Below are 13,955 nucleotides of genomic sequence, written 5' to 3'. Positions count from 1 at the left end.
TGCCAGACCAAAACATATAAATGTTCATGCAGAACAAACAGAGGCAACAGATTGAATCAACTGGTCTTCATCCAGTGATAAATCAGGAAGCTAGCACAAAGAGTAAGTAACATGTGAAACTGGCTATTTGGTCATGGAAAATAATTAAGAAATATGTTTGCCCAATTTGTTTCACAATTCCACTTTACTTCACAAATCACTTGAACATTAGGACTAACAGGCACCTGTCAAAGAAGAGAAGGCTTAGAATATTGCACCCTAAGGCTTAGGGCTCAAGAGTTAAACACAGTTTTAAATACCTGATTGATGGGATTGATCTTAAATTGCTGGTTTCAAATGTAACTTCTGTAGTTTGTTGTATAAATTGCATGTACAAGAAGGGGGGTGGGAGTGGGATAAAACAACAATAGTGTATGAAGTGTATGAAGGTCTGTAAGAGTTTTTAAATAGCTGCCATTATTTAGCATATATTTTACTTAACTTGTTGGGATGATTTTTTTGTTGGTCCTGTACTCTGAATGCAGAAAAAGCAACACTCAAAAGATTTAATTAAGTAGGCTTTGTTTTGCTGTTCATCATCCTATGTCTTTCTGATATAATGGGGCATAAAGAACCCATTATAATCGAGAGACACATTTCTTCTTTCAATCCACTGCATCTACCTCCATTACAATAAGAGGAAGCAATTGTTTCAGGTTTGGGTCTGATGCCACTTCTTGCACAAATATTAGTGATTTTAACAAAAAGTTGGAGAGACGGGAGGTATAAAGAAAAGGAGTCCACAAATGAAATAATAATAATAAAAATAATAACAACACTTTATTTCTAACCTGCCCTCTCTCCCTGAAGGGCCTCAAGGCGATTTCCAGAACAAAAGGCAAACATTCAACGCCACATACTTAATCATAAAAACACAACACTCTAGAAATAATAACAAGTAAATAGGAAATTAAAAACATTAATAAAATAGACCCCACAGGCCTCATAAAATACATAAGTGGTACTTTTTAAATATGAGATATAAAATATAAGATATAGACATGTCTATTCACATGGAGAGAATATGCATATTTTTTTCTTTTTTATTGTTGTTTTATCCCACTCCCACCCTCTCTTCCTTGTACATGCAATTTATACAACAAACTACAGAAGTTACATTTGAAATATCAATCTCAGTGTATGCAATTTGACATGACGGTTGTTACTCACTAATTCCTGGATACAGTCTTATTAATGTGTTTTAATTGTTAAATATTGGCAATTCCCCTTTTAAATTGTTCTGATTTGCTTTAACTGAATTTATCTGGATATCGCCTTGAGTTCCTGTATCAGATTTGTATGTTTCTCTTTTATAATGGGAAAGCACCATGATCTGCAACTAACAATTCCCCCTTAGCACATAAGAGTTCCAAAATCAAACGATAATTTAAGCTGCTATGTATAAATTAAGAATTAGTAGTATTTTGTTTATGTAGCTATTATCAATTTGAAAACCTCCTTGCTACCCAATAGTTTGTCACAAACTGATAGCAAAACAGACAAGCTTAAGCATCTTATTGTATTTCACAACCAGGTTCTAGATTCATTGAGGAGGGCTATAAAGCCTTAAACAAGCCCTTTATGTAGTGTTTCTAAAAGTGTCACAAGGAGTTAATAGGACACAGCTGTACAGATTCTTTCTAATAAGCAGCTTCTGTCGCTTTGGTCACCACAGGTGTCTCTGTAACCTGCAAACTCTTATAACTAGTGTATCAAAGTTGTGCTACTTAATAGACTCCTTTAGTAAAACACAACAAAGCAAGGACATGTCTGTTGATTGTCAGTCATAAAAAACTCCCTCAAACACAGTTTTTCAAAAGAAACTACACATTTTTTGTCAATGCAAAATAAAAGAAACTAGAGAATTAAACAGAGACTAGAACAATATAACAGCAGGCAGTCGCCTGAACCTAGCCACTGCAGATGGTTTAGAAATAGTGTTTCCTTCCACAGCCAGTTGTTGGATAAAAGGAAAGGAGGGGACTCCTTATTCTAACTGAATGGCAGCAGCATAAGATTTAGCCCAACCTCTTGCCCACATGTTTTGTCTTGTTAAAAAAGAACGGGTGCTTCATTCATATTTTTGAAATTACTTTTCATCCCTCTTTCAATAATAATTAAAAGAAATAAAAGTGAGAGTTAACAATGCCAGATAAATACAAATTATGTATTCTGTCTATTGTGGTTTGCTAAGTAGGACAATTGCATAATACACTCTGAACTGGAAACATGACACAGGGGCAATGGGAGAAAATGCACAGGGCAGTGAATTGTCATCTAACAGAAAGGTAAATATTTTTTTCTGAACTGCTCAGTTTGCATTGGACAATAGGTATATCAACAGCATCATGAAATCAACACCAGGAATTAAATGAAAAGCATGTCTTCCTATCATTTTAAGGTCCGTAATAAAAAAAAGTCAGTCATTTAAATGAATTAAATGGAGTAAAAAGTACAAAATCACACTGAAAAGTTGAATCTGACAATGTTTATAAAGAGCATTACAAGTAATAGCATAATATGGAAGAAAGGAAGGATTATTGCTGTTTCCAATATAAAGCAAAACAATCGTATCACCCGAAGAGAGTGTTAAAAGTTCTATCTTACTCATCATGACAAAGCTGTAGAATTTTAGTTCTTTGCTAGCAGTGGAATAAATCAGGTTAAATCCAGCGCAGCAAGTCTACATATTGCAAAATGCTTTTCGTATCTCAAAATGAGCCCACATGAGCTCTGTACAAAGGTACATGAAACTAAACTTCATATGGTGCGTTATAAGCCACCAATAACAAAGGAGCAGATGGTGAAAAAGTGACTATAGAGCTAAGGCTTCACTCCTATGTTACAAAAAAATCCACATAAGGGAATCTATGTATTTCCTTAGAATGCAGAAACAAGTAGTGGCTTGCACACACCTGGCAGATGCACTTCTAAACAAAATGATGCCATTTCATCCATTCCATAATTTCATTTCTAATACCCCAGTCCTTCAATAGACTGCTGCATCCACTCTCATTCCCTCAGAAATCCCATACCTCCTTTTTAAAATCCTTGAACATTTTTTCCAGGACTGAGACTCACACCAAAATTAAAAGACAAAATGATATTAAATGTTACCACTGTTAAACACAAGTAAACAAATTATAATACTAAAACATTACAGAACCAACTAGAACCAATGTACTGAATCAATGGTAAAATGGTAAGCCATCATGTATTTGAGTCCTGTTGCTCAGGGTCCTTCCACACAAACAAATAACCCAGAATATCAAGGCAGATAATTCACAATATCTGCTTTGAACTGGGTTATCTGAGTCCACATTGCCATACAATCCAGTTCAAAGTGGATTTTATACAGCTATGAGTATATTCTAGCTAGGACTAATAAATGAACTTAGGTTGAAGTAAAAGGAGGCTTGAAACACATCTAAAAAAGAGTATACCACTGAGAAAGGAACTAGAAATACTTTTGTCAAACGTTGATCAAAAAAGTCTTTATCTACTGATGGAGGATACCATGTAGAGACTAGCCTAATCTCCTTTGGAAGGAGGGGAGAAGTCAAAAGCAGTCCTTATGTAGCAAAATGACACCACTGAAACTCCTGACATCATGGACAGAAACACTCCACATTTCAGCCACTGAAGTTCCACTGCAATTGTGATATTTTTTCCAGCCTTCACCTAAAAACTACTTCAAAGTAGCTGCAATGCGCGCACACACACAACTGCTTAAATCTCTTTCCTAGTTGTCCATCCCTTTAGAGAGAAAGTAAAAAATGGTAGCTGGGCAAAGAGGACATGGGACATAATGACATTTTGCTAAATTGAGAATGTATCCTTATAACAATAGTCTGTTTACTGATCAACATATGAAAATGAAAAATATTACGTGAACTATTTAGATTAGAGGTGGGGCCATTTTTTTTTATAAGAATGGCATTACTCTAGCCCCTGGAGGACTGTGAGCTACCACAGTGCTCTTCTCTCAATGCCATACGATACTCCATTCCTCCTTTAAATAGACACTGAATAACAGAACAGAGATTACAAATATGGAATCATAGCGTTAGAAGAGATCACAACACCCTTCAGTACATGCTAAACATTTCAGACTCTTAAGTCCTTTGAATACCCATCTTAAAACCACTTACCTTGCTCTATTTGCTTCTTTCGTCATATCCCATGCCCAGGTTATAAAGTTCTGACTAAGGTAGGAAACAATAGATTCGGCACAAAGCATTTGAGAACAGAACACATTGGTCAGCACACTTTCATCATGGTGGAGGTAGACAGCAAGAAGCTTTCTCTGAAAAGTAAGGGGAAAGTATAAACATATTGCTCAGATTCAATTGCTATATATATACCTAACATGGTTTAAAACTGAAACAGAATTCACATCTTAACCCTAACCAAATATTTTTGAAATTTCTTATTGATTTCAGTGGAGAGATTCAAAGTATATAGTGAATGTTGCTATTTTAGAAACAAACCTTTTATTTAATGTTGTTTCCTGCTTTTGTAAAAATAAAATGACCAAAACATTCTTCACAAATTATTTTTTTAAAATAATTGTTTTACAGAGAAGTACTGCTATCATTACATTTTCTTAGGATTATAAAAAAAAAAACAATTTAGAATATGTCTACATCCAACAATTATTACAATAAATGGCAAATTTTAATTAAAAACTAAAGAGAAAAAATGTTGATATACATTAGGGAGTGAGAAAAAAGGGAAATATTGTTTACAGTAACTGTCTGACATTTTACAAAATCCATAACTTCCCTGTTTCTGGATCTGGAGTAACTCTGTATCCTAAAAATTGCAAGTCCAGTATGCGCTCTGGATCCATGGGATTTCCAGTGACTGCACAGTCATGCTCCATATGAAACTGCACATTCATGGTACTGCCATTTAATAATCTGGGGTATGTACATTCAGGTTTTTTCATATCCATAGGAGAGTGTCCCAGAGCACAACAATGCCACCCCTAATATTAAGATTTGGTCCTATTTGCTTAGTCATATTCATCTCAACATTGTAGCTATATGGAAACAGTTTTTTGTTTCTTTTGATCTCAGATTATTCATCTGTTTCCTAGGCTACTTATATAAAAGTAGGCTGTGAACTATATTAAGTCTGTTCAATACGTAACAGTGTACCGATTTTGCTATAATGTTGTTCATTAAAATCATGTAAATTTGTGATAACTTTATGAAATTGCTGTAGTGCTCTAGAATCTGATTTCATTTGCAGAAAATGATATCTTGTGTAGAAACTTCCACTAAATGTGTAAATGAGAGGCAGTGCCTTCTTGGTGGTGGTCTCACTCCCTAATGAAATCAGGTTGGCCCCCTCTCTCCTATCCTTTAGGAAGAATCTTAAATCATGGTTGTGGGACCAAACATTCGAGCAGCAGATGCAGCGATAATAATTGGAAATGATTTATGTGATTGACAAAGGACAGACCTCAGATTATGACTGGATTTGGATTTGTCTCATTTTTAAACAGATGTTTTAATTTTGATGTTTTAACTAATGTTTAAGTGTGATTTTATTACTATTGTTGTTGGTATCTAATGGTTGCCGGTTGTGAGGCACCCTGAGTCCCCTCCTCGGGGGTGAGAAGGACAGGATATAAATGTCTGAAATAAATAAATGAATAAATGAATGAATAATGTGTTGTAATCTACTACCAGGAACCAATGTGGAGAAGTGGTTTGAGCATTTCACTGGGACTGTGGGAGACCTGCTTAGTATGGAAAACCACTTTGTGCTCTTGGTCAAGTTTCTCAGACTCAGAGGAAGGCAAAACCTCTCTAAACAAATATTGCTAAGAAAATCCTGTGAAAGTATTGCCATTAGTCAGATATGACTGGAAGGCATACAATTATAGCTACATACTACAACAAGATATTAAGACAGAAGTCAGTTAACAAAACTGTTGTACAAAATGTTTATCATGAAAACTATTTTTTTCATGATCCATTCAAACCTGCCCCCAAAGGAAGTGGCCAAAGTGTAATTAGTTCAGCTTATGGGCTTAGATCTTTGTTTCTGGAACATCAGTGCCCATAGGAATTTGTTTCTGAAACTGAGGTGAATTTCAAAAACAGTTTGTGATGTATAATGTGGTCTATTATTTAATTTTTTTAAAAAAGAATAGAACCAGCCCTACCGACACACAAATCTTTTAAAATCCTAGTTAATGTGTTTAACTAAAAAATTCCAACTGAAAATAAATATGCTGCATACATAGGGAATTATCTTGTAACAATTCATTTAGTTTGATAAGTATCAGAGAATGGGGTTTGGGAAAGTTCTAAAATCTGTTTTCGAAAGCCCAGAACATTTGAACAGTAGACTTTGGAAAAGGGATTAGACATTTACATTAATGTTTGCCTGCTTTAATTTAAAAAGTGATTCAAAACCCAGTACACATGTGCCAGGAAAGGCCACCAATAAGCCTAACATGCACAGTTCCATATAAGTGCAGCCAACAATGTTGACTGAAACTAAACTTGAAAATCCAGGGCACTAATGCACAATATCAGGCAATAAAACAGCATCGCTGCGGTGATATTTAATTTAAAAAAGAAGAAAGAGGCTGGAGAAGATCAGGCACTGTCTGTTTTGGAGGATCAGCCATTCTGCATTTCAAAGCGCGGATCCCTGCAATATCCAGGTTACTGTGCTAGAATCTCCACTATTATATAGCAGTTGTAAGAGAGAGAGGGCAAAGATGTGTTTACTCAGTGATTAGGGCCTTAGAATAAGCCGCTAGCTCCTAGAGCGACAGCTCACCACTTATTCATTTGGGCCAATTCACAAAGCCTAGAAAGATTAAACATCCATGCTGAGAAGACAAGCGAATGCAGACGGTGAAAAAGAAATAAAAATTCTTTAAAAACTCTTAGATGACTTCATTATTTTTTCCACAAGGAAACTTTAGGAAAGTGTTTAGTTAGAGAAAAACCCACATTGACCTCTCCCTAAACCCTTAATCTTTCCTTTGTGGTGGGACTGCTTTGTGGTAAGCGGATGGCTTTGCTCTCCTCTTTTCACTGGGAGCAGAGAAAAAAAGGCTCTTGAGAAACTCCATTCGTCCCAAAGAAACAACCCCATGAAACTGTTAAATATAAGTTTCCATGTGAATGAACTTTCCAAAATATGTACAGTTTGAAGCTAGGAGTTGAGGCCAAATACTAGAAAATAAGGCAGGTCCCCACACTTTAGTGTATGTAAATAGAGGAATTTACATTTAACCACCATTTGTGGATGAAAAGGCCAGTTGCATTCAAAATCTAGGTAGTTAAAACCTTGTGATTTCTGGATGCAGTTGACTGAATTTGAAGTTGCTGCACACGACACAATGGAGAATTACATCCAACAGTTTGGCAACAAGTATGCTTAAATGTACTGAAGCAGTTTTGACCTGCAAAATACCCTGGGAGAACCAACCACAGGCAAGTAAAGAACAGACCTGAAAAATTCTTTCATTTAAAATATGTATACAATGTGTAGCAAATATTACAGATAAGAGATCCTGGTGCCTAATGACAAGAATTGTCGTTTAAATTAACAACCTCGCATTTAATTTCTGATAAAATGTGATCTAAAAAATTCTGAGACTGAAATTGGTGCCTCTAAAACACATTATAAAAAATAATAAGACTGTTACAATATATTTGGGATTAAACAGTGATTTAAAAAAAAAACCCATAGGAATGACCATAAGTGAAAAGGGTAATTGGTCCTGGATGGGTTTGTCTTTAAATCACTGAAGCCCATCCGTGAAGTTTCCTTAAAGTATTAAGATAATAGGAGCTTTGTTCCTTCAGATCATCCTTGTTGAGGGGAAGTGAGGTAACAAGATTACAGAAAGGGCTTTATCTGTAAAAAGTGTTATTTGGAAGTGACACTGTTATTTAATTCTGAGAATAGATTTTCTTAAAGCACCTGAAGTAGCTTACTAAATCCAAACACCCCCACAGCTGGATTTAGGATTGGAAAATCCTTCCTTAGTTGTTGAGTTGAGGTTGGAGTCTGGGGATGGAAATGTTTGTCAATATTTTAGCATATGCTATTATTATTTTTTTAATGTTATGGTTAAGCAGATAAGCGTTTGTCAGTATTTTCTCCACAGTGCACATTTCCAACAGACTTGCTTCAGGAAGGATCTTATTTTTCTACAGGCATGTCAGAATATGCCAGTAAGTCTGATATACAGAAATATAGGCAAATATCCCTTAATTCTGACAAGTTAATTGCTTCTGGCAAATCTAAGTAGGAATAATAAATTATTCTTAAATCCAGTATGAATTCCTATCTTATATTTGCAGCTAATATTTTTTCTTATCAGATTTAAGGAGACCAAAGAATAAAGGGCAATGGCAAAGCGTTTAGTCATCAGGCCAACAGGTTTGATGAGAGTGATTGATTATATCTGAACAGAATAATAAAATAACATTTATATCCCATTCCACAATCGCTTGTGGTTAGAGTATACTTTAGTTTTAGGTTTAAAAAATGTAAGATTTTCTCTATGCAAAGAACAAAATTGTATGACTTCTATGTTGTAAAACAGTTAAGTCTTGGTCAACAACGGGTTGTACAGTTTGGTCTCTACAATCTTCAATTTGATTCCCTATGCTAGGGACAGGGATTAAGTTAACTGTTCTGACATATCATGTGGATGCTATTTTCCCAACAAAATGGATATGGTTGAGGAAATTACATTTCATAATGTCTAAACTGGGTGTTTCTTACTATCAAAGATGGACATTTCAAAACTGATTTTATGAATTGATTATTACTAGGTACACAGCCGTTCAAACAAGTTGGGAGTCCCTTTAAATTTTTTTTTTAAATTAATACTTAAATATATTTTTTTCACAAATATTTTTCCAAAGCAGTATACACTAACATGGTTTTTAAAAAATATAAAACGGGATTCCTTGAAAAGTATAGAACAATTTAATACTTGGGAGAAGGATTTCTGTTTTTGGACCTTTGCTCATCATTGCCAACAGCTGCCTTCCTGGTTGTATTTTTGCTCTGCTGAAAAAATGTGAATGTGTGGACACTGGATGAACTGTGGAGTTTATGCCAATAGTTATTACCTAAAAACACCACTATTAATGCTGGTTTCCTTCATCAGAAACATGGGAGGTAGGAATGCCTATACATTGAGGTTACAAGGAGTAAAGGAGAAAAAAGTAGCCTGCCAGTGAATGTCGGGTGGACAAAGTTCTTGGATCAGCCCTAGGGAATCAAACCATCCACTTCTGTTTAACACCATCAATAAATGACAGACCATCACTTTCCTTGCTGTTTGCTATAGATGAGCTTTACATTTTTACCACTAGGCACAACAGACAACCTTGGAGATCATTTTTCAAATATAATTAAACTTTAAAAATAAATTGAATGCTTCATAGTACTTATATTACAATGTTCATTTACTCCCATAGTCGAGCCCCAGTGGTGCAATGGGTTAAACCTTGTGCCAGCAAGACTGCTGACCGATAGGTCAGCAGCTCGAATCCGGGGAGAGCAGGTTGAGCTCCCTCTGTCAGTTCCAGCTCCCCATGCTGGGACATGAGAGCAGCCTCCCACAAGGATGGTAAAATGTCAAACATCCGAGAATCCCCTGGGCAATGCCCTTACAGACAGACAATTTTCTCACGCCAAAAGTGACTTGCAGTTTCTCAAGCCGTTCCTGATATGAAAAAAAACTTCCTTAGTAATATATATGCTCAGTTTGACAGGCAATGCAAATCACAATGTTGCTAATATTTAAATTTTATAGCATGAATTGGTTGAGTAATGTATACCAAATTAATAACTGAATCTTTATTGACTTGAAAAAACCAAGATGACTTAAGTTAAATCTGAACCTGAACTGAACTCAATCAGAACAAGCTGATTAGGAATAGCTGAGAGTTTAGCTAACTGATTAAAAAGTGATGGATACAAATGGTGTGGAAACTGAGAAGCCTCCAGTTTATGAGCAAAGATCTCCTTTCTCACATGTTCTATGTCCCTTAGGGCTAGTTTGCAAAATCATTTTTATTCGGCTAAATTAAAACAGAGAGGTGACACATTTAGCATCAGCACCCAGGTTATTAACGCATCGCTAAATGCAATAACCGTTTACATGGGTCAGTTCCATGATTCATTTTAAAAGGTCTAGAAGTCCAGGAGGTGCTTGCCCTCTCTACGGAACCTGAAAGGTCTCTCTACTTCACACCCTCCATTTAAAAAGAGATTTAACAAAAGTGTGACAAATATGAACTGTCTTAGGTTGCTTGATCCTCTCATTCAGAGAGCACTATAACGTTGAAAATGAATACTGTTGGCAAATATTTTCCTTGTATAGTTTTAACATATGAGAATTGTAGTTCTCCTCTTTTACTAGTGAGTTGACCAGTTCTATTCCAATGAATTTTGTCAACTGTATGCGACATTTGAGGTCTTAAAAACAGTTCATATTGCATAACTAATTAAATATTTCTGTGTTTGCAATTTGGGTTCAATAGGCAGGGAGCTATTTGGGTGTGCATATGGATTGAATTATGCCAGTTGACTTTAGCTGTCCCTCTCCAACCAATGTGTGTGGCCTTAGTCGTTCAAGTTAGTCACTTGTTTATTTCAATAACATGAAACTAAGCACTGCAATGCCCCAGTAGGGAATCTTCCATTCAGAGATTTTTCCATCTTATATTTCCATTGAATAGAAAAGGTTTGGGATTTAATTAGTAATATTTATATCTTGTTCATCCTCACTAAGCTGTAATTCGGTTTGGCATCTGACATCTGGATCAGAATGTTTTTTAATTTATTCAAAGCACAGATGTTTCAAGGTTTAAAGGTAATAATAGCAATTGAAAAGGCCAGAGGGTAGAGTTTTGTTTTCTTTTTGCTTGGCAAAGGTGGTAAAAGCACACTTAGACAGTTGAACCTAACCTTTAAAAACTGAAAATTTCTAAAAGTAAAAAGTTTCAAATCTACACAAGATGGATTTAATTGAATTTTCCCAATTTAAATTCCAATCTATATAAATAAAAATGCAATGTTCGTTTGTGGGATTAACAGAACTCAAAAACCAGTGGGCAAATTGGTACCAAATTTGGACAGCATATACCTAACAACCCAATGTATGTCCTTCACTCAAAATGTTTTGATTTTGTCATTTGGGAGTTGTAGTTCTTGGGATTTATAGTTCACCTACAATCAAAGAGCATTCTGAACCCCACCAATGATAGAATTGAACCAAAGGTGACACATAGGACTCCCATGACCAACAGAAAACACTAGAAGTGTTAGGTGGGCATTGACTTTGAATTTTGGAGTTGTAGTTCACCTACATCCAGAGAGCACTGTGAACTCAAACAATGATGGATCTGGACCAAACTTGGCACAAATATTCCATATGCCCAAATATGAACACAGATGGAGTTTGGAGGAAATAGACCTTGACATTTGGGAGTTGTAGTTACTGGGATTTATAGTTCACCTACAATCAAAGAGCATTCTGAACCTCATAAATGACAGAATTGGGGCAAATTTCCCACACAGAACCCCCATGACCAACAGAAAATACTTAAGGCCATCCAGTCCAACTCTCTTCACCAGGGCAAGAAAATCTAATCAAAGCCCTCCTGACAAAGAGCCATCCAGCCATAGATATAGATAGATATATATGATTCACACACAGAGAGATATAATATCATAGATTTGAAAGGGACCCCTAAAGAAGGACAATGATATGTTGCATATTCCAGAGTAGGCAAACCAGACACTCTCCACATCAACATTGACAAAGAAACAACAAGAAATACTGTTTACCCACAAGCATAATGAAATTACATAGATTAGAAACCATTACTTTGTTTTCCAGATCACCAAAATGGGCTACAGCAACGCGTGGCAGGGGACGGCTAGTCCAAAATAAAAATGTGCCATGAAAGGGCATAACATGAGTTGTTGAATAAACATTTTGGGATAAATTCTGCTAACACCCATATATCCTGTAGATGAGGGTCAATCCATGGAGAGGAGAAAGTCACAGTGTTACCTGAGGGGGCCACCTGCTATGGCTACCGCCATTTTCTCTCTCAGGTATTCAAAAAGGCTAGAGTTACTACCATAGCACAGAAAGAAGGGGGATAAATTGATGATTTTTTTGGTTCTCTCTCATCTTTCACTACTGTTAGAGAACCTCTCATCTTTCACTACTGTTAGAGAACAAGATGATTCGTTTTTTATGTTAGCAAGGTACAATGCGGATACACTGATCCATGGATAAGTTGACCCAGGTTTTCTGGGTCAATTTTTTAAACTAAATGTCAACATATATACACATAAGTACATTACAACTAAAAGTTTTAAGATATTAGATAGGCTAAGGCCATCCACTGAATTCTTATATGAGTTGAGATTTGATCAGGGACTTCTACATGTCAGGCGCCAAGCTCTAGAGATGTGTTAAAACCATGTCATATGAAATTAACATTGGTTCGCCCCTTTCAAAATGAGCCAATAACAGGCTATTATCTATTCATTCAGAATCTCTATTCAAATGCTTCCCACTCACAGATCCTATCTGACCAACACCGTAGCAAATTTCACACAACCATGAAACAAGTCCTTGGCAAGGGATGTTCTTATTTTTTAATTTCAAATCATTTCCAAGAAAACCCTGAAAACATGAGGGTTTCTATCCAGTAATACTTTCTGGAGGAAGTATTTCTAAAGACAAAGTACAATTTTTCCATTGTTTTTCTTTTAATTAAAATGTGATATGAACTCAGAGGTCTATATTATATGAGCATGTATGCAAACGGCTTCATTAACGTTCACATTTGATTCAACATTGAAGATCTATTTTATTCACAAATGAAAACCACTGCAGCATAGTGGGTGGGCAGCTAGACCGGGACTGGGAAGAATTAGATTCGGACTCTAGTCAACAATGAAATGTATTAGGCCAGGTTCTCCTTATAGCCAAACTATTTCACAGAGTAATTTTGAGGGGAAGAATATCGTAACATATGGAGGAGACAGATTATAATATATGGTATCCTAAAGCCCTTAGAGGAAGGGAGGGCAGAAATGACACAGACAGATAATACTGATGAATTAAAAAGAAAGGAAAGTAAGTCATTACTCACCTATAAAAGTAGAAGGATATTACCAATTCTAATTGCTGTACCTCATACAGTTTATTCATTTAAATTACATATGGATCTTGAAATAAATACAATGCAGTTCACTCTTAATCAGGGTACCCTAACTACTCCTAGTGTATATGGAAATATATTCCAAGTCCTCGTGAAAAACATGGTTTTTGATACTGATACCTAATATTAATCTGTCTCTTTCACTCCTGTTCTACCTTTCTGTTAAAAAAGATACTTGAAATAAAACAAGCACAATTAATAAAAAGCTATCTATACTAAATGAGAGATAAAAGGGTTATCAATAAAAAGGACCCAAATAGTTAAACCCCTATCAAGATCAACTCAGCCCAAATGCTCAAAGTCTATATGAATAAAATGGGCTTGTGTATCTTATGAACTTCATAATTCTTTATAATTTGAAGAACAGTTAGACATTTTCCACACAAAGGAAAAATATGTACAGAGAAACTAGTTCTTACTCTGTTACTAAAGTTGACTTTGTACCAAGTGCTTTTGCTGAGATGACAGTGAAAATTCCCCAGGAAAAAAGGACAAGGTCTACACAAACTCTTGGCTGTGAAGTGCTTTCAAATTAAATCAGTTTGAAGTGGTTTTCATTAAGATGGATTGAGTGTGGCATCGTGAGAAACACTTTATCAAATGTAGTGTTTTACTTAGTGATTAACTATATACCAATTGATGAAGCTTCCCAAATCCTTCGTAATCCCACCA

General features: G+C 35.7%; 1 protein-coding gene across 1 annotated transcript in view; it reads right to left on the bottom strand.

Annotated features, from left to right (window-relative positions):
- FAF1 (Fas associated factor 1) overlaps nucleotides 1-13,955 on the bottom strand; it is a 212,434-nt gene that overhangs the window by 65,741 nt on the left and 132,738 nt on the right. Inside the window, exon 13 of the mRNA XM_060773485.2 lies at nucleotides 4,191-4,345. Coding sequence (XP_060629468.1) covers nucleotides 4,191-4,345 — 155 coding nt within the window. The remainder of the gene's footprint in view (nucleotides 1-4,190; nucleotides 4,346-13,955) is intronic.

This window comes from Anolis sagrei, chromosome 4 (genome assembly GCF_037176765.1).
Source record: "Anolis sagrei isolate rAnoSag1 chromosome 4, rAnoSag1.mat, whole genome shotgun sequence".
Taxonomy (NCBI): Eukaryota; Metazoa; Chordata; class Lepidosauria; order Squamata; family Dactyloidae; genus Anolis; species Anolis sagrei.
The sequence above is the reverse complement of the archived record's forward strand: the minus strand, read 5'-3'. Positions and strand labels throughout refer to the sequence as shown.